Consider the following 20,548-nt stretch of genomic DNA (forward strand, 5'->3'; position numbering starts at 1 on the left):
GACCTGAATCAGTCCCAGCAATGTAGTCCTGAGACTTTTGTGCAGAGCACCTGGGCACGAATTTCTCTCTCTTTTTCCCAACTCTGGTCTCTAAAAGAATGGGATATATTCTAGAGCTATTGGAGTCCTTCTTGACACATGAAGAGAGAGGCTGCCCTGGTTTTGAAACTGATATTGAGGAAATCTGAAATCTCTCTCTCTCTACCTCTCTTCCCCACCCTCCCCCACTTCCATTCCCCCCCTCTGCAAATATCAGATGAGCCTCTCAGTCTGATCAGAATGACTCAGTTATGTAAGCTAATCAGTTACTTTAAAAAAGCCAATTCAAGTTTTTCTGTCTCTTGCAGCTAAAACAGTCATTATTAATACACTGAGTATATTTTAGAGACTTAGGTCAACATACAATAAAGAGTAAGGTTAAGAGAAAAGAAAGCACTGTGTACAGAGTTACCAGTAAATGTGTGTATTCTGTCACTAAATCTCAATAATTGTCTATTCCTTTCATGAACTCTGCTCTTGGAAGTTCTTCTATCCAGTTCTTCTCTCTCTTAGAAACTCTTCCCTAGGGTTTGCTTTCCCGCTCTTGCTTCCATCTACCTTCTTGCCCTACTGTATTTGTTCCTGAGTTTCAGAACTTGGTTTGATATTCTACCAAATTCTCTTTCCTACCTCTGTACTCTTTCCCGGCATCAAAATATTTGATACCTTGCTATGGAGAGTATTCTCGGTGGAAATCTGCTGAGTTCTGTGAATTATCCCCATTCTAAGGGGAAGTGTGCCTGCTTCCTACTCTCCTTGGTGACTAGGCACAGAGGTTTGGTTGCATCAGGGTGAGGTTGTGGGTACTTAGTTTCTTGTGGTGGCCATGAAGAAAAGAGGGCATGTATTATGAGACATCCAGAATTCTGTTTCAAGCCCTGTGATCTCTTAGGAACCATGTGCAGAAACCCTAAAGCCAGCCTCATCAGACCTCTGCGCTCTGAGAGTGATTCTTCTCCTGAGCCCAGGCCTGCTGCTGTGTAGGCTCCTTGATGAATACAGATCATTTCTCCAAGAGCCCTTTTTCCTTTTTTTCTTAAAATATTAAAAAAAAAAAAAAGCTGAACAATTTAAAAAGGGAGTTAATAGTTCTCCTAACTGTGCTTACAGAGAAATAGAAAGGAGGAATGGATCCTACTGTTCTGAGTTGTTAGAAACCTGTGTTTGAGTTGGTGTGATCTAAGCCAGGAAGCAGTTTGAAGTCTGAGTGGTGTCTAATGGAACGAATTGGCAGATAAGATTAAAATAGTTAAAAAATGTCAGTGGATACTGAGAAGGTAAGGTCTTTGAATGCTAAGTCAAAGAACAGAGAATTAGTTTCTTTAGGGAAGAAAAAACCATGAAAAATTTTGAGTAAGAAGGTAATTTAATCAGATTTTTTTTTTTTTAAATTCTGGAAATCTGTAAGATGGTGGCACTGAGAATACCAGGGAATTTGTGGAAATATAAGAGCTCTCGTAACAAAGACAAGTGAAGGGCTTGGCAAAGCAGTATGCTTGGCAGTAGAAAGAGTCAAATTTGGTTGTGAGGTTTTGAGTTTGAAAGGCCTGGAAGAAAATGCCTGTGGTATTAATAAAAAAAGAGAAGAGGAAGGGGAAATGCTTTGAGGGAAGGACTAGAGTGGCTTTTGATGGTCTGAGTTTAGGTGATAGTAGCGCATTAGGGTGGCATTGTGTTGGAGACATTGTGCTAGGTACTATATCAAGTGCTGGGAATACAACATTGAACACATGGGTGTGAAAAAGTCCCTGCTCTCATGGAGCTTGCATTTCACTAGGAAAGACATAATAATATACATACAATGCCATGTTCAATAGTGATAAGGACTGAAGAGGAAAAATAAAATAAGGAAGAGAGATGTGAATTTGGGCGTGGAGTTGAGATTTTAAATAGGGTGACCAAAGAAGGCTTCATAGAGAAAGTGAGGATGAGTAAGCGCTGAAGGACGTGAGGGTCCTTGTGAGGATCTTGGGGAATAGTGAATACATACCTAACTTGCTTAAGGAGTAGCAGAGATGCTGAGGAGGGGAGCGGTTGAAGTTGAAGTCCGAAGGATCACCCGGTAGGGGTGGAGCTCGGGTACAGCCTCTGCATCACTCAGGATCTGCCATTTAGCTCTGAGGGAGTCAGAAAGCCTTGCAGGATGTAGAGCAGAGAATTGACCTGATTTGACCGCCTTCCATGGGCTCACTCTGACTGCTGTGTTGGGAGAAGGCGAAAAGAGGACAAGAGTAGGAGCAGCCCCCTTACGAGACTCTTGCCTGTATCCAGGTGAGAGATGATGGACCTGAAACAGGATGGAGGCCATGGTGGCCACGAAGCCAGGGCTGATAGGATAAGCTGATGGCTGTGATGAGGGTGGGGGGAGAAGAGGAAGGAATTGCTTCATTGATAAGGCTAACAAGAGTTTTGTCCTGAGTAACTGGAAGAAATGGGAATAGTTTTTTCTACTTTTGTTAACTGAATAAAAGGTACTTTTGGATTAACTACTATAGGCAAACAGAATTCCCAATTAACATATATACCTTTAAGAACATCTGTAATATGTCTTTAAATTGATAGGATCCATGGTCCTGTTTTAAAATGAAAGAAGCATATTGGCAAGCCTTGTCAAGAGCTCCCTGTGGAAATATCAATTGCTTTTCTTGGCTCCAAGGTATTTCCTGAACAGTGTATTATACTTTGTCCCAAGTGTGCCATTAAGGGATTTGAAAGTTTGTTAAAACATGTGTGGCAAGTGAGTGCCGTCACTTAGGCCCAGCCAGAGAAGCCAGGAAACAAAAAGCAGCTCCTACGTGGACTTTGTGACATGCATTACCTGTGAATCAGAGGCTCAGGTGGTGGGTTAGGGAGGGCACTATCTCCAGCGCACAAAGCCAGCAGACTCTGTTGTAAACAGCCCTTTCAGTAGAAAGTGCCCGAGGACATCGGCATATATAAATCTTCTCGGAGAAGCTCCATCCTACCAAGTTGATAACAACTCCTTGCCCCCCCCAGGAATGTCATAGAATTTATTTGCTTGGAACAGAATTTTCCAGTGCTAATATAGACTTGCTCTTTTATGCGATTTAAAATAGTACTCTTCAGTGATGGCTTTTGTGTTCAGGGAAGGGTATTTCTGTATCAGTACACAGGGAGGCTTCATGTGTGGAGCTTGGGTAAGCCATCAAGATGAAATGTTACTTGGCATTTTTCTTTAGGATTCTATTTAAATTGGTTACAGGTACTCTGTCTATTGCTCCCCAGTTTAAAATACATTATATTAATTATAAAAAGATGGGGAAGAAAAAAACTAATATGAGTTTTGAAGTCACAGGTTTCTTGGTTCTGGTGAATTTGAGTTGCTCTCTGCAGTTGATCACGTATACCACTCAGTGTAGACATCACCCACCCCTCTTCTAAAAAACAGAGACATCACTTTGCTGACAAAGGTCTATCTAGTCAAAGATGTGGTTTTTCCAGTAGTCACGTATGGATGTGAGAGTTGGACCATAAAGAAAGTTGAGCACCAAAGAATTGATGCTTTTGAACTGCGGTGTTGGAGAGGACTCTAGAGAGTCCCTTGGACTGCAAGGAGATCCAGCCAGTCCATCCTAAAGGAAGTCTGTCCTGAATATTCATTGAAAAGACTGATGCTGAAGCTGAAACTCCAATACTTTTGCCACCTGATGTGAAGAACTGACTCATGGGAAAAGACCCTGATGCTGGAAAAGGTTGAAGGCAGGAGGAAAAGGGGACCACAGAGGATGGTTGGATGGCATCACTGACTTGATAGACATGAGTTTGAGCAAGCTGTGGGAGTTGGTGATGGACAGGGAAGCCTGGCGTGCTGCAGCCGATGGGGTCACAAAGAGTCAGACACGACTGAGCAACTGAACTGACTGACCCCCCCTTCTAAGGGATGGATTGGTACTTCACACTGCGGGAAGTGGTGCTTGCATCTTGGCTTTCTCTTCGTCTAGGCACTCGTGGTTTTTCTAGCTAAAACTGTTGTTTTCAAATTGGTGACAGTGTACTTTATGGTTACATTTGGGTTTATATTGAAACTGGAGTTATAATTTAGATATGAAGGTTTAGAATTATTTTAGAAAAATGCATTTATGTAGACATCTTCCAGTTTTATTCATTTGCATGTATACTTATGTTTGTGTCTTGTGATAAGTTTCATCTCTGGTGAAATAGCCAGGTTTCCAGATAGGGCAGTCATGGAGGGCAGTGCAGTATGGTGTAGACAAGCATACTCACTTTTCCTGAAGGACAACCTGCATTTTCTTGTTTCCCTCTTTTGCATGTGTGCCCTTCCCCAGCTTAGTCCCCTTTTCATGTGTTCATCTGTCCAAATCTTGAGGGAGGTGGGGCGTGCAGTGAATAAGCCAGGTTGGGAGTTGAGTGAATCTGTTTTTTGCTTTCCCTCCTCTGTTTCACAAAGGACTGGACCAGTTTACATTTACTTTGCTATATATTCTGGCTGATATTTGGTGTTATCAGAATATTTAGTTTTTGCCCATCTGTGGGTCTGTAGCGATATCTCATGGTGATTTTAATTTGTATTTCTGTGATGACTTAATGAGGCTGAGCTTCTTTCCATCTTTATTGGCTGTTTGGCAATAAAGATTCACTATTTTGTTAAGTGCCTTTAAGCCTTTTCCCCATTTGTCTGTTGGATTGTCTTTCACTGATCTATAGGCGTTCTCTATGTATTCTGGATATGAGCACTACCATGGCTTATCCTTTTAAGTTTCTTTTACATTACTGTAGGATAAAAGGAAGATTTAATGGAGTTGAATTTATCATTATTTTGTTTCATGGCAGTGCTTTTTGGTTATGTTTGAAATGTATTTCCCTATATATTTTCTCAAATATTATTTTCTAAAATTCTGCCAGCCTTTTAGATTAGCATCTTCCTTAGCCATTTTCCAATCACATGGTTGCACAGGGTCTCTGATTTAGCAAGTGTTCTTGTTTTCAAATTAGGGATGCTCCTTAAGGCCTTTTGCCATCCCATTGTTAACACAGGGCTTGTGTTCCCCTTAAATTACAGAAGTCATGCTGTACTCACTGTCCTTTTCCAAAACATGTATCTTTTCTTCCCTGTGTCTCTAGTCTCAAGATTCTGGGCTTAGGCCTATTCCTTTCAGAGGTATGCTTCTTGTTACCTCCTCTCAATTTCATCCCTAACGGGTTCTGAGGGTCCCAGCCAGGTCCTACTGAAGAGGCCACATTAATGCTCTCCAGCTTCCAGAGACTGCAGCCTGTTGGAAAAAGGGGATCACCTTTTCCTTTCATTACACTGCCATACCACCCTGTCTCCAAAAGGAGACAATAGGGAGATTAGAGATGTATCCATGGTAAAACTAACTGCAGGGTTTATTTGACGAACATTTCTCTGTGTGTGCATGTGTGTCCTTTTGTGTTTCTACTGCTCACTTTAATTGGCAGAGTTTTGTCATCTCATCCTGCCCCGTTTATGGAATGAGACTGCGAATGAAAAAGTTTTATGTGACCCAGTGATTTGGTTCCTGCAGAAACCTGTTTCTGTCCTGTCCTCCAGAGACTAGACTAAACCTCCAAGGGGGAAATAGCCCCAGTTGCAGTGTGCACTCTCAGAATAGTAAGTACAGGCAGCTGCCTTGTTCCCTCAGGTCTGTGGAGGAAACCTGAGGAAGTTTTAAAGTCCTCAGTTAACCAGGTCAATAATGTATCCATTTTCCTAAGGCCTCCCTCCTTTCATCCTGAGCTCAGAGCTTTCCAAAATACCGATCAATCTAAACTAGTAGCCTCCAGCACTAGATATTTCGTATTGTACAAATATAAATTGTATTGTACATCCACACAGAGCATTTACTGTCTACTTGTAGCTGTGCGTTCTTCTGTGGAGGAAGCGTTTATAGCTTTCATGTGATTATCAGAGGGAATGAAAATTATCAGAGGGAATTCTCAGTATGTCATCTCTGTGAAACTTCAAAATTGAGAACCACTGAACTAGACTTTCTAACTTTTTCAAGATCGGTCCCACAGAAGAAGGCCTGTAACTTTACAGATCCAGGAAAAATTGGGCTACTACTTTCTAACACTCGTACTCTTGTGTCTGGAAACTGTTCTGAAAACTCTCTTGCATCCTGATAGTCTTTTATATTCCTTTTTTCAATTTTCTACCCTTTTATCCATCTGTTTATTCCTCAGATATTGAGCACCTAGATTGATTATGCAAGTTGCTGTAGAATAATCAGATATATAATTGGCAAACATATAATCTTTAACAGATGAGGAAAATCACATGCATAGATAATACTTGTGCTTGTGCTCAGTCACTAAATTGTGTCCACTCTGTGTGACCCCAGAGACTGTAGCCTGCCAGGCTCCTCTGTCCATGGGATTTCCCAGGCAAGAATCTTAGAGTGGGTTGCCATTTCCTTCTCCAGGGAATCTTCCTGACTCAGGGATTGAACCCTCATCTCCTGCATTGGCAGGCAGATTCTTTATCACTGAGCCACCTGGGAAGTCCATAGATAAAGGGAAGTCCAATAGAGGAGGTACGTATAAATTGCTTTGGGACTTTAGAAAAGGATACCTTCCTCTGTTCTGGGGCAAGCAGCAAGGCGTGAGGAGGAAGTGAAAGACTATGTGGTGGATTCTAGGGTTATAGAATCCAAATGATTTGGGTCTTTAGAGATGGGTGGATTTTAGATATGTGTAGATGTTAAAGAAACCTGAGCACTGAAGAATTGATGCTTTTTAACTGTGGTGTTGGAGAAGACTCTTGAGAGTCCCATGGACAGCAAGGCTATCAAACCAGTCAATCCCAAAGGAAATGAGTTCTGAATATTAATTGAAAGGACTGATGCTGAAGCTGAAGCACCAATACTTTGGCAACCTGATGTGAAGAACTGACTCATTGGGAAAGACCTTGATGCTGGGAAAGATTGAAGGCAGGAGGAGAAGGGGGTGACAGGGAATGAGATGGTTGGATGGCATCACCGACACGATGGACATGAGTTTGAGCAAGCTTGGGGAGTTGGTGATGGACAGGGAAGCCTGGCGTGCTGCTGCAGTTCATGGGGTTGCAAAGAGTCAGACACGACTGAGTGACTGAACTGAAATGAGATGTCAAATGCAGTCATCTCTGGTTCTTTATTCATTCAAATGCGACTTGAGTATATATGTGACCTAGCCTTGGTCACTTTATGGAGTTTATATTTATCAGGGTAGGTGGATTCTGAACAGGTCATTTTCTAATTAATTGCTGTTTATTCATTCATTCAACAAATATTTGAGTGGCTACTAAATGTTTTACCCAACTCTTAGGATATAGCAGTAAAGAAAATAACCTCTATGCTTATGAAACCCACATCCTAGTTCAGAGACAGAAAGTAGGTAAGTATATAATAAATTGCCAGGTAGTAATAAGTGCAGTGATGATGTGGGGCTGTTTCAGTTAATGTGATCAAGAGAGGCCTCTCTGAGAGGAGGATATTTGAGCAGAGACTTAAATAGAATGAAGATAGCAATTCCTGTGAATAGCTGGACAGTTTCCTGATAGAGGGAATAGCAAATGTTAAAATCTCATGATGAAGATTTTAATGTTCTAGGAATAGCAAGGAGATCTCTGGGATTGGAGTGTAATTTGTAAAGGAAGAAACTATAGAAGATGAGAGTGGAAAAGTAGATATGGGCCAGATTGGACAAGACACCATGGCCTGGGGAGGGATGGATGTTGGGAAGCTATTGGGAGAATGGCATGGTGTGATTTGTTTTAAAAAGACAGCTCTATCTCCTTTGGTCCAAAATAGAAGTTGGGAGACCGGTTATCATAGTAGTTCCGCAAGGATATAAAGGTTGCTTGGATTTGTGCAGTGACAGTCGAAACATCACGAAGCTATATTTTCAGGGAAGGGCCAGTGGGCTGTCTTGATGGACTGGATGTGGGTGTGTGAGGGAGACAGTCAAGAGTGATGTCCCAGTTTGGTGCCGTGGGCTGAGAGAGGCAGCGCTGGGAGAGGGGTAGGATCTGGTGGGGACCAAGGGTTCTGCTGTTTGAGCTGCCAGCTGACATTCAGATGAGGTCAAGTAGGTAAATGGATATGAATCTGGAATTCAGGGAATGGTTGAGGCTAGCGTTTTAATTTTTTGGAGTTAATAGCATATAGAGAGGTTTAAAGCCACGAGACTGGATGAAATCATCTTGGGAGTGAGTGTAAATGATCCCCTCCCTAGAGGTGTTTAATGTCTTCCTCTGTTCCTTAATCACGTCAGATTCAAGTTCAATGTAGGGGAAAAATACTTCATAGATAGTGGTATGTACTTCCTAATTATATTATATCAGGAAGCAATTTGGTTCTTTCTCTTTTTTATGATATTTGTGTTAATCAGTGGGCTCAGGTATTGCTGTTCTGGTCTATCTGTTATAAAACTCCATCCCCATCAGCATTTAGCAACCATTGATGATCATTTTTGGAATCCATCATATCAATAGGGATAGCAGAAAGGTGTTAATGGGTGTCTTTCCTTCCTTCTTAATTAGCTGAAGTTCTCCTGTAAGGAAGTACTTTGCCTCATCAGCTGTTTGGTTAGCCTGAGGTACAGTCTGTACAGGAAAGGTAGGATGAGTGTTTAGAATTTCCTAAGGTTGACCAGAGACACCTCTTTCATGATGATTTCTGAGTCCTTTTGATGAGACTCCAGTAGCCTGTAAGTGCTTCCTTGTTTCTCCCATATGACAAGATCTTCCAGGTTCATCTTGCTGATTTCTTTTTCTAGACTTGAATTAGCCATTTCTCTAAGGAGTTGCACAGCCCTCTTAACCGATATATGGTATGGAAGGGTTTTAGAGTGCCTTTTGTATCCTGTGACCTTAAGGTCATCTTTCCCCCCCATAAAATTTATTCTAATGTGTACTGTGATAATAAAAATAGAATGAAAATACTTTAAAAATGCAGTGTATTGATTTATATTTTAACTACACAGTTTTGAATGGCTTGATTTATACATTAAACCCTACTACCTTAACAGCATTTTCTGCTTTAGTAACTCAAAATTGAAATTAGTGCCTAAAACACTAATTCTTGAGTATAGCTAATCTAAACCATGGAGATTGGGTTGATTTTGAAATGTGCTCTTCAGTTAAGCTCGCTGTACTCTGGTTATTGTTTCCCACTGGGCTCTTCTTCCCATTGACTCTTCCTTGAACTTAGTGTATATAAGCTAAAGCATAATTCTTCATATGTAGGTAGGCAGAATCATGGTTTTTACAGAATTCTTTTTATAGATTATTCACACATGTATACAACCATACAAAGACTACCTTTCAGTGTGGGATAGTTAAGCCTTCACACTGTATAAAGTCCATATTCTGGTTACCCCTCTAATATTTTCTCCATGGTCTGTAGGAACCAAACCCTTTGTGGAAGCCATTAGCAGCAGAAATAAAAACATAATAGAACATAATTCAGGTATGACCTAAATCAAATCCCTTATGATTATACAGTGGAAGTGAGAAATAGATTTAAGGGACTAGACCTGATAGATAGAGTGCCTGATGAACTATGGACAGAGGTTCATGACATTGTATAGGAGACAGGTATCAAGACCATCCCCAAGAAAAAGAAATGCAAAAAAGCAAAATGGCTGTCTGAGGAGGCCTTACAAATACCTGAGAAAAGAAGAGAGGTGAAAAGCAAAGGAGAAAAGGAAAGATATACCCATTTGAATGCAGAGTTCCAAAGAATAGCAAGCAGAGATGAGAAAGCCTTCCTCAGCGATCAATGCAAAGAAATAGAGGAAAACAACAGAATGGGAAAGACTAGAGATCTCTTCAAGAAAATTAGAGATACTAAGGGAACATTTCATGCCAAGATGGGCTCAATAAAGGACAGAAATGGTATGGACCTAACAGAGGCAGAAGATATGAAGAAGAGGTGGCAAGAATACACAGAACTGTACAAAAAAGATCTTCACGACCCAGATAACCACGATGGTGTAATCACTCACCTAGAGCCAGACATCCTGGAATGTGAAGTCAAGTGGGCCTTAGAAAGCATCACTACAATCAAAGCTAGTGGAGGTGGTGGAATTCCAGTTGAGCTATTTCAAATCCTAAAAGATGATGCTGTGAAAGTGCTGCACTCAATATGCCAGCAAATTTGGAAAACTTACCAGTGGCCACAGGACTGGAAAAGGTCAGTTTTCATTCCAATCCCAAAGAAAGGCAATGCCAAAGAATGCTCAAACTACCACACACTTGCACTGATCTCACATGCTAGTAAAGTAATGCTCAAAATTCTCCAAGCCAGGCTTCAGCAATACGTGAACCGTGAACTTCCAGATGTTCAAGCTGGTTTTAGAAAAGGCTAGAGGAACCAGAGATCAAATTGCCAAGATCCATTGGATCATGGAAAAAGCAAGAGAGTTCCAGAAAAACATCTATTTCTGCTTTATTGACTATGCCAAAGCCTTTGACTGTGTGGATCACAATCAACTGTGGAAAATTCTCAAAGAGATGGGAATACCAGACCACCTAACCTGCCTCTTGAGAAATCTGTATGCAGGTCAGGAAGCAACAGTTAGAACTGGACATGGAACAACGGACTGGTTCCAAATAGGAAAAGGAGTATGTCAAGGCTGTATATTGTCACCCTGCTTATTTGACTTATATGCAGAATACATCATGAGAAACACTGGGCTGAAGGAAGCACAAGCTGGAATCAAGATTTCCGGGAGAAATCTCAATCACCTCAGATATGCAGATGACACCACCCTTATGGCAGAAAGTGAAGTGAAGTGAAGTTGCTCAGTTGTGTCCGACTGTTTGCACCCCATGGACTACAGCCTTCAAGGCTCCTCTGTCCACAGAATTTCCCAGTCAAGAGTACTGGAGTGGGTTGCCATTTTCTTCTCCAGGGGATCTTCCCCACCCAGGGATTGAACCCAGGTCTCCCACATTACAGGCAGACACTTTACCTAGTGAAGAGGAACTAAAAACGAAGATCATGGCATCCAGTCCCATCACTTCATGGGAAATAGATGGGGAAACAGTGGAAACAGTGGCTGACTTTATTTTTCTGGGCTCCAAAAATCACTGCAGATGGTGATTGCAGCTGTGAAATTAGAAGACGCTTGCTCCTTGGAAGGAAACTTGTGACCAACCTAGATAGCATATTAAAAAGCATCTTTCCAGAAGACTGCATTTTACCTTATAGTAGACAGCAGACAGCATATTAAAAAGTGGAGACAATACTTTGCCAATAAAGGTCCATCTAGTCAAAGCTATGGTTTTCCCAGTAGTCATGTATGGATGTGAGAGTTGGACCATAAAGAAAGTTGAGTACCGAAGAACTGATGCTTTTGAACTGTGGTGGGTGGTGAAGACTCTTGAGAGTCTCTTGGACTGCAAGGAGATCAAACCAGTCAATCTTAAAGGAAATCAGTCCTGAATATTCATTGGAACGACTGATGCTAAAGCTGAAACTCCAGTACTTTGGCCACCTCATGCGAAGAGTTGACTCATTGGAAAAGCCTTTGATGGGGGGAGGGATTGGGGGCAGGAGGAGAAGGGGACGACCGAGGATGAGATGGCTGGATGGCATCACGGACTCGATGGACGTGAGTCTGAGTGAACTCTAGGAGTTGGTGATGGACAGGGAGGCCTGGCGTTCTGCGATTCATGGGGTCGCAAAGAGTCAGACACGACTGAACTGAACTGAACTGAACTAGGTTGGTTATAGCTTTATTTCCAAGGAGCAAGAGTGTTTTAATTTCATGACTGCAGTCATCATCTGCAGTGATTTTGGAGCCCAAGAAAATAAAGTCTGTCACTGTTTCCATTGTTTCCCATTCTATTTGCCATGAAGTGGTTAGGCCTCTCAATTATAGACACGTAGGGAAACCGCTAGAAGCTCTCTCACTTCACTCAGGTCTCTGTTCAAATGTCGCTTCATCCAGGAGGCATCCACCTTAACCACCCTGCTGGTAAACCAGCCTCAGTCTCCAGTGTCTGTATGCTTTTTCATCAGCACTTATCGCTATTAAGCTTTTTGCTGTTTACAGTGCTGCATCCTTGCCACTTAGAATAGTGCCTGGCACCATGAAAGGTGTTCCGTAATGATTTGTTGGATGAGTAAATTGTTTACCGTCTGTCTCTCCAATAGAATTCAGGCCTTATAAGGATGCCTGGTACAAGTTTGGCCTTCTAGCATTTGCTTGAAACAATGAAGTGAATGTAATACCAATGGTATTCAAATTCATATGTGTGTATGTGTGTGTGTGTGTGTGTGTGCTGCTCAGTCGCTTCAGTTGTGTCCGACTCTTTGCGACTCGATGGACTGCTGCCCGTCAGGCTCCTCTGTCTGTGGGATTCTCTAGGCAAGAATACTGGAGTTGGTTGCTGTGCCCTTCTTCATATATATGTGTGTGTGTGTGTATATATATATATATGTAAACATATATGTATGTTTATATATATGATCACATCTTGATTATATGTTTAAACTGCACATGGATTTCTCATCCAGAAATGGATTGTTGGAAGGATGTAGTCTCTAAGTAAAGTCTAGAACCGACACAGTCTGCTATCTTTTCTGCTAATGTGGATGGGCAGATTTACATATAGGGTCACCTTTTTTTCAGTGGCTAAATAACACTGGTATATGTTAATATCATGCTGATAGAAATCGAAGGGTACTGTCATATGAGTATCCCATGACTAACTCATTGAATGGATTAGTAGTGAATTCTTTTCTCTTTGCCTCATTTTTTAAAGTTGAAAAAGTTTGTCATTCTTATTTCTAGGGTAAATGTCTGTTGGTTGTGTGCTTTCTAAGCTGATCTCAGGTCTCAAAATGGAGATTAAGGGCTTATGTTTTTTATGAGCACATTTTATAAACTCTTGTTCACATTGAATTTTGTTTCTGTTTCATTTTACATTCTTGTGGTTGCGTTTGGGAATGCAGTAACATACTGTGTTGAGTTCTTCTATCCTTTCTCAACATCCTGGTTGGTCCCATGTGATGAACCCTTGTGAGGCAGGGTGGTACTTCTGGTATTCAGGTCCTTTGTGGGAGAGGGGATGAAAGTATATGTCAGAAAACTGGGAAGTGGATATCACATTAATCTTGGGCATACTGAAGAGCTGGGTTGATCATAAGGCAGTCTGTACATCTGGAAAATAAAGATTCTTTTTCAGACTACATGGTGAGTATCTATTGCTTTCGAATGTGCAGATTTTTCCTTAGGAAAGAATGAAGACAGAAGAATCTGCACTTTCCCTTTTTCTCCTCCAGTGATTTAGCAGAACATTTCAATTTTCTTCAGGTAATTAAACCGGAGAGCAATGACAAGGAAACAGAAGGTGCCTATGAGTCCGATCTCCCCGAGGAGCTCTGTGGAAGCCAGCTTCCGCAACAGTCCCTGAAAGGCTATAATGACAGTCCTGATGTCATTATAGAAGCACAGTTTGATGACAGTGACTCAGAAGATGGACATGGCAACACTCAAAATGCTCTGGTTGATGGTGTTAAGAAACTCTCAGTTTGTGTTCAGGAAAAAGGTGAGTACAGGACAGCTTTCTGACATTTTTATTTTGGTAGATTGTCTTAAAGATTGGAATTCTTTCTGGGCTACAGGATTCATCACACAGTACAATTGGTGTCTTTCCAGTTTCTAACCTGTGGGAGCTTTTAGGAAAGGGGGATCTTTGACAGGCTTCCAGCTGCTGTTTATGAGGCAGGGACAGACTGCTGCTGGTGGTTTGTGTGGTCGGTGGCTGCTGTTGTCACAACAGCTGTTGTCCCAGTGGGCTTTGCATTGTGTTGGTAGCTCACCTTGACATTCCTGTGATGAGTCCAGTCCCACCCTGTGGTTGATGGGAACAGAATTAAACCAATCATTAAATCCTTCCCCCCAAAAAGCACTTCATTTTACCCTAGAATTTGCTTTAATTTTAACTCCGAACATTTTGTCCTTAGTGATGGGAATGAAAAATGAAAAGTGTTTGAAAGTGAAAATGTTAGTCATTCAGTTGTGTCCGACTCTTGCAACCCCATGGACTATAGCCCGCCAGGTTCCTCTGTCCTTGGAATTCTCCAAGCAAGAATACTGGAGTGGGTAGCCATTCCGTTCTCCAGGGGATCTTCCCAACCTGGGTCTCCTGCATTGCAGGGAGATTCTTTACCATCTGAGCTACCAGGGAAGCCCAGTGGTGGGAATGGATCACTTTACCTGATAAGTAGATGATCCTTACAGAGTGTTTCGATTGCAAACCTTTAAAAAAGCCAGTCTTATTTTCTCTGATCAAAATTTAAACCATGAGTCCCCTGGATGCTGAAAAAGCAATTGCAGACATTTAGGGGAGGAGCTGTGACCAAAGGCTCTACCTGAGTGCACTCTGAGAAACTTAAGGGAAAGCAGCAAAAATTGGAATATTTCAATGAATAGATTTCTAGAAGGTTTTAAGTGCAGGGAATCTGTTTTCTAGCCAGATTGAGTTTTATGTATGTCGTGAAATGGAAAAAACTGACCTGGCTAGGCCAACTAGATTATGAGGTTTTTTTTAATCAGGAAGAAGTTTCTGGCACAGCCCCCATGAAAGGCTGGAAGAAACGCCAGAAGATTACTAAAGGAGGATGTTGAGCAGACACGCTGTGATAGAGACTGGTGAGCACAGTTCTCTGACTCCTGAAGAAAGTTGGAGGTGATTTCAGGAAGTGACTGCATATAAGGGTCACCCTGTGTCTCTACTGCTGATGAGGGAGTGATCTGGGGCAGTGAGCATTTTCTAAAAGCATATGTTGTGTTCTGATGCCAAGTACTGCTCATCCAGAAGGACTTTCCAACTTTGAAATTCTGTCTGAATAGGAGGCCCCTGCTTCCTCACTGCCCCACCAGGTGTGCTGACCTGAGGACACCCAGGTTCTTTCTGTTTTTGTGGCCTGTTTATAGACAACTAGTGGTTTCACTGTTCACAGCCCAGCCAATTTCATTTGGATGTTATTCCTTGAAAATTCATTCTTCTGATGTTTCTTCTTTTTTCTTTTAAAAATAGTTGGATACTGTGACCCTCTTTTGAGAGTACGTGTGTATCATAATGGCATCAATACTGTGAGTCATGTCTTTTCTGTGAGAGGACCCTAAATAGTTAAATCATTTATCAACAAGGTCACCGAGAGAGAGAGATACTTGAAGGACAAAGCCAAGGGGAGTTAGTACTTTGGAACTGATGGGGTAATTATCCCAAAACTACTTTGTGGAATCCTTGCTCAGGTGATTGAAGTTGACAGACCTCAGTAGCCTCTTTTCCCCCAGGCTCCAAGTTGAAGGGTTAAGATGCCTCAGTTTCTCATTAGTGGTTGGTGCCAATACAAGGGCAAGGAAGTATTGATGGATGGAAGTGATGGCAGAATTGGTGCCTGGGGTGGATATTTGTAATCCACTTGGCTCTTTGTTTGGGAAATTCTGATGCTGGACCTACCCTTGATATGTCATCTAGTCCCTCCATCTCTGTAAGTATCACTGAGTGTTTTCCAAGCCCACTGTATGCAGTGTTTTCCTTACTCTTTTTATGGTCTTCCTATCCTACTGTTATTTATATTGCTTCCTTACTGGCCCTGACTGAGGGAACAGCCTTAATCCTTCCCTCAGTATCTGGTACCAATTTCTCTTTCCTGCTAGCCTCTAAATAGAGAGTTGGTGAAACCGCATGGCTGTTTCTCATTTCTTGCCCTCTTGATATTTAGGAAAATTGCAATTTGCTCTTTTAAAAATCATGGTGTTTTTAGAATATTTCAACCAGCTTTTCTTCTCTGGATAGTATAAAATCTGGTTACAGTTAGGATGTTAGTACTTTTTGCACCATTTAAGGGTTTGAAATTTGTTATTGAAACAAACCATAACCTTAAGAACATCATAAACTTTTCCTATGACTTCTAGAAAGGTTCTTTGCTTTGTCTTCTAGTTACAGATGGATTATCAATCCTAATCACACTTATGTGCAGAAGAGGGCTTTTTATTTATTTTTGTTTTAATATCTTTTTTTAAAATCTGAAGCAAATGCTGTATATTGCAGTATGCATTGTATATCCCTCTTTGCCCAGGATTCATATCTTTACTGTAATTACCAGTTTCTCTGCTAAGTGAGCAAGTAACCTCAGCTGTCTGCAGCAAGTACTTTGCATTCAGAGAAAAGTTTCTCTGAGCATCTCAGACCTACATAGTAGTTTCTTCTAGAAAGACAGCATGGATCTGGATCACCCTCAACCCCTGAGAGAATGGGCCAAAGACCTGGGGCCCTTTTCTAGGTCCAGCCCCACAGCCTCTCAAGGCTAAGCTTTTACCACTTTCTGGGCAGTGGCATTATCAGCACAGGAAATGGCCATCTGGTCGAGACCAGGGGCAACCCAAATAAATATCCTTTGGTATCAAGTATTTGAGTAACAGCCACCTGATTAGCCAGCTCCTAAGGAGAGGAAAAGTCATGACTGAGTGGTCCAGTAGCTCTTTATCATACATCTTTGGGAACTTTAAGAAGAGTTTTGAATCTTGGCATTGGTGAGTCAATCAGGCTGTGACATACTTTTCCTGTTCTCTACCTTAGTAGGGTCTTGTTCAGTTTCCTGGTCTGGAAGTAGGCTTCTGCAAGTACCCTGAAGGCTTGGGTTTGAGTGTAGAGTTGGTGACATTTTAAATTCTCTCTTTTTGTCTCTGGCCGCCTTTAGCTTTTTCTTGAAGGGAGAATCCACAGGGAATCCTTGTCCCTTTATGGGGTTTGACTCAGTCTGTTACTCCTCCTGCTGAGGCCTGCTCAGGTCAACCTCAGGAATCAGGAAGAGCTACCTCACTCTCTTTTTTTTATGGCTGAGTATATTCCATTGTGTGTGTGTGTGTACACAATATTTTCTTTATGCATTCATCTGTCGATGGACTTGTCTTCCTATGTCTTGGCTTTTGTAAACAGTGCTGCTGTGAACAATAGAGGTACATGTATCTTTTTGAATTATGGTTTTGTCTGGATATATGATCAGGCTTGGGATTTCTTGATCATATGGCAACTCTGTTTTTAGTTTCTTAAGAAACCTCCATACTGTTTTCCATAGTGACTGCATTAATTTACATTCCCACCAACAGTGTGGGAGGGTTCCCTTTTCTCCACACCTATGAGGTGTCTTCTGTTTTCTTGTTCCTGCCAACAGTTTTTAAGTTTTTATCCTCTAGAGATTAAGTTCTGTAAATTGCCTTTTCATATTGTTTGCCTGTTGTTCCATCAGAGTTACTGTTCTATCGTTGATTTGCAGGAATTTCTTGTCTATTCTCCATAATAATCCCTTTTCCATTTTAGGCATTGCAAGCAACTTCTGTTTTTCTGTCCTTTATTCATTCATCTATTAACTTTATGGTGTTTTCATTGAACAAAATTTCTTAGTTTTACTGCAGTAAAATTAATCAAATACTTTATAGTTTTTTTAGTTTTTCCCTGTGCTGAGGTCACATATCCCACACAACCTTTATTAACTCCACAGTGTTACCTTTTGCTGAACTTTATGAAGTTAATTTTTTACGCTGATTGAGAGTATTATTTGGTTTCTCTCCTTTAAATTTATTTTTTTTGTTGAACCATCCTTGAATTCCTAGGATAAATCCTACTTAATCCTGATATATTTTTATTTTTTAAATATAATACTAGATTTACTTAGGTAATATATAGTGTAGGGTTTTTTTGTATTATGTTGAATAGCCCTATCATTTTCTTATCATAGGTTAGCTTCATGAAGTGTCCTGATCAGTTTTTGACTGTTTACTATTTTCCTGGAACAGCTTGTATAAGAGAGGAATTAAGTGTTCCTTAGAATTTGGTAGAACTCATTGTAAAATTATCTGCACCTGCTGTTTTTCAGAAGGTGAGATCGTTGCTCTTTCAGTCTCTTTTATACTGATTGGTCTGTTTAATCTCTCTCTCTATTTTTGGTGCCAATTCTGGCATAATTTAAGGGCAATTTATCTATTTGAATTTATGAGCACATAGATATTCCTAATACTCATTGAAAGTGAAAATTGCTCAGTCCTGTCTGACTTTTCATGACCCCCATGGACTATACAGTCCACAGAATTCTCCAGAGCAGAATCCTGGAGTGGGTATCTGTTCCTTTCTCCAGGGGATCTTCCCAACCCAGGGATTGAACCCAGGTCTCCTGCATTGCAGGGGGTTTCTTTATTAGTTAAGCCTCCAGGGAAGCCCAAGAATACTGGAATGGGTAGTCTATCCCTTCTCCAGGGAATCTTCCTGACCCAAGAATCAAACCAGGGTCTCTTGCATTGCTGGTGGATTCTTTACCAGCTGAGCTACCAGGGAAGCCCGTTAATATTCTTTAATTGTTAAAAAATTTCCTTGTGTCTGTACTTTTGCCTCCCTTTTCATTATGTATTTTAATTGTTTGACCCTTTTCTCTTTTTTCTTAACTCTTGCTTGCCAAAGATCCATCTTATTAATTGTGTGGCTAATCCTGTTTGTGATGCCAGTTGTCTTGCTCTTCACACCATGCACACTGTTGCAAGCTAATAGGCTGGAAGGAGACTCAAGGAGCCATAGGAATTGCAGACATGTTTATTCTCTCCTGGCTGGCATGGCAGCTGTAGCAGCAGCCACAACATAACCATAACGTAATAACGAAGCCATAACGTGACCTCATATAACATAACCATGATGCTGCTCCAGTGTAGCCCTGATGCAGTTCATACTGGCATTCCACGCAAAGTAGCCCATGACCAAGCGAGTGCCTTGTGATGTGCATGTACCGTGCTGTAAGTAATCTCAGCCATTACACGACCATGCGAAGTCATTGTTTACAGAACATGGGGCGAGAGGGCCTGAGAGTGTGGGGTGAGAGAGCCTGACTAGCGCCATCTTGTTAATTTACCCACGTTAATCTTTTCAAGGAGCATGATTTTTGGTTGTGTTATTCTTCTGTTTATTGTTGATGGGATGTTGTTCTTTGTATCATTGATATTTACCCTTATCATAGTCACTTAATTCCTTATTTGGGAGGGTTTCCTTTTTTGCCCTTTTCCCAACTTCTTTTTTTAAAAATTCTTTTTATTTAATTAATTTATTTGGCTGTACTAGGTCTTAGTTGCAGCATGTGTGATCTAGTTCCCTGACCAGGGATTGAACCTGGCCCTTTGCATTGGGAGCACAAAGTCTTAACCACTGGACCACCAGGGAAGTCCCTTCCCAACTTCCTCAGTTCAATAAGTCTTTGCGGCTTTTCTTGTTTCCTTTGAAATGCTTTTAAAGCTATAAATTTCCCTCTGAATACTACTTTTGCCATATCTAGGATATACCTGGATATATTTTTGTATACATACTAACCATATATGTAGTTACAAATAATAATCACTGATATTTATTGAGCATTAGCTATGTGCTAGGACCTAAATACTTTATAATTAGTGATTATAACAGATTTCTATATATTAATCTTGTATCCTGTAACATTACTGAATTCATTTGTCATCATTGGGGGTGATGTTAGCTCAGAGTTTGTCATAAATGGCCTTTATTATATTGATATATATTCTTTCCCTACCAACTTTGATGAGAATTTTTATCATGAGTGGATAATGAATTTTGTCAACTATTTTTTCTGTGTCTATTAAGATGATTATGTGATTTTTATCCTGTTTGCTAACGTATCACATTGATTGATTTGCAGATATTGACCCATTCTTGTGTCCCTGGAGTATATCCCACTTGATTACGGTATATGATCCTTTTATATATTGTTGGATTTGGTTTGCTAGTATTTTGTTGAGAATTTTCGCCTCTGTGTTCTTCCCAAATATTGGCTTGTAGGGCTTTTTGGGTCATGTCTTTGGTTTTGGTATTAGGATAATGGTGGCTTCATGGGGGTACTCTGTCCTTTTCACTTTTTTTAGACTAGTTCAGGGAGGATATTATATTAGTACTTTGTATGTTTGGTAGAATTCCCTTGTGAAGCCATACAGTCCTGGACTTTTGTTGGCTGGGAATTTTTTAAAATTACAAATGCAGTTTCACTACTAGTAATCAGTGTGTTCAAATTGTTTGTTTCTTCTTGATTTAGTCTTGGCAGTTTGTATGTTTCTAGAAATTTGTCCATTTCTTCTAGGTAATCTGATTTGTTAGTGTATAAGTGTTTGTAGTATTTCCTTATGACTTTTTTTTGGTATCTCTGTGGTATTGGTTGTTATTGTTCCTCTTTCATTTCTAATTTTGTTTGTTTGAGTTCTCATTTCTTCTTGGTGGTTCTGGTTAAAGGTTATCAATTTTGTTTATTTATTTATTTAAAAAAATAACAGCTCTTGGTTTCATTGATCTTTTCTGTTGGTTTTTCATCTCTATTTTATATCCTCTGTGATCTTTATTATTTCTTTACCACTGCTGACTTTGGGTTTTGTTTGTTCTTCTTTTTAGATGGTGGGTTAGATTGTTTATTTGAGATTTTCTTGTTTCTTGAGGAAGGCCTGTATTACTATAAACTTCCCTCTG

The 20,548-nt window shown here is 40.7% G+C and overlaps 1 protein-coding gene and 1 non-coding gene across 7 annotated transcripts in view; one reads left to right on the forward strand and one right to left on the reverse strand.

Moving 5' to 3' along the window:
* Window positions 1–20,548, forward strand: part of DIS3L2 (DIS3 like 3'-5' exoribonuclease 2) — a 358,321-nt gene that overhangs the window by 95,472 nt on the left and 242,301 nt on the right. For all 6 annotated transcript variants that reach the window (XR_011254705.1, XM_069578628.1, XM_069578629.1 and 3 more), the window contains one exon: window positions 13,345–13,579. Coding sequence is in view for 5 of the 6 variants with exons in the window: in XM_069578628.1 (XP_069434729.1) it covers window positions 13,345–13,579 (235 nt within the window). In the remaining variant the exon portion in view is untranslated. The remainder of the gene's footprint in view (window positions 1–13,344; window positions 13,580–20,548) is intronic.
* On the reverse strand, window positions 19,172–19,243 carry TRNAG-CCC (transfer RNA glycine (anticodon CCC)). Its single transcript has one exon. It is a non-coding gene; the product is annotated as a tRNA-Gly (tRNA).

The sequence above is a fragment of the Ovis canadensis genome, chromosome 2, assembly GCF_042477335.2.
Source record: "Ovis canadensis isolate MfBH-ARS-UI-01 breed Bighorn chromosome 2, ARS-UI_OviCan_v2, whole genome shotgun sequence".
NCBI lineage: Eukaryota > Metazoa > Chordata > Mammalia > Artiodactyla > Bovidae > Ovis > Ovis canadensis.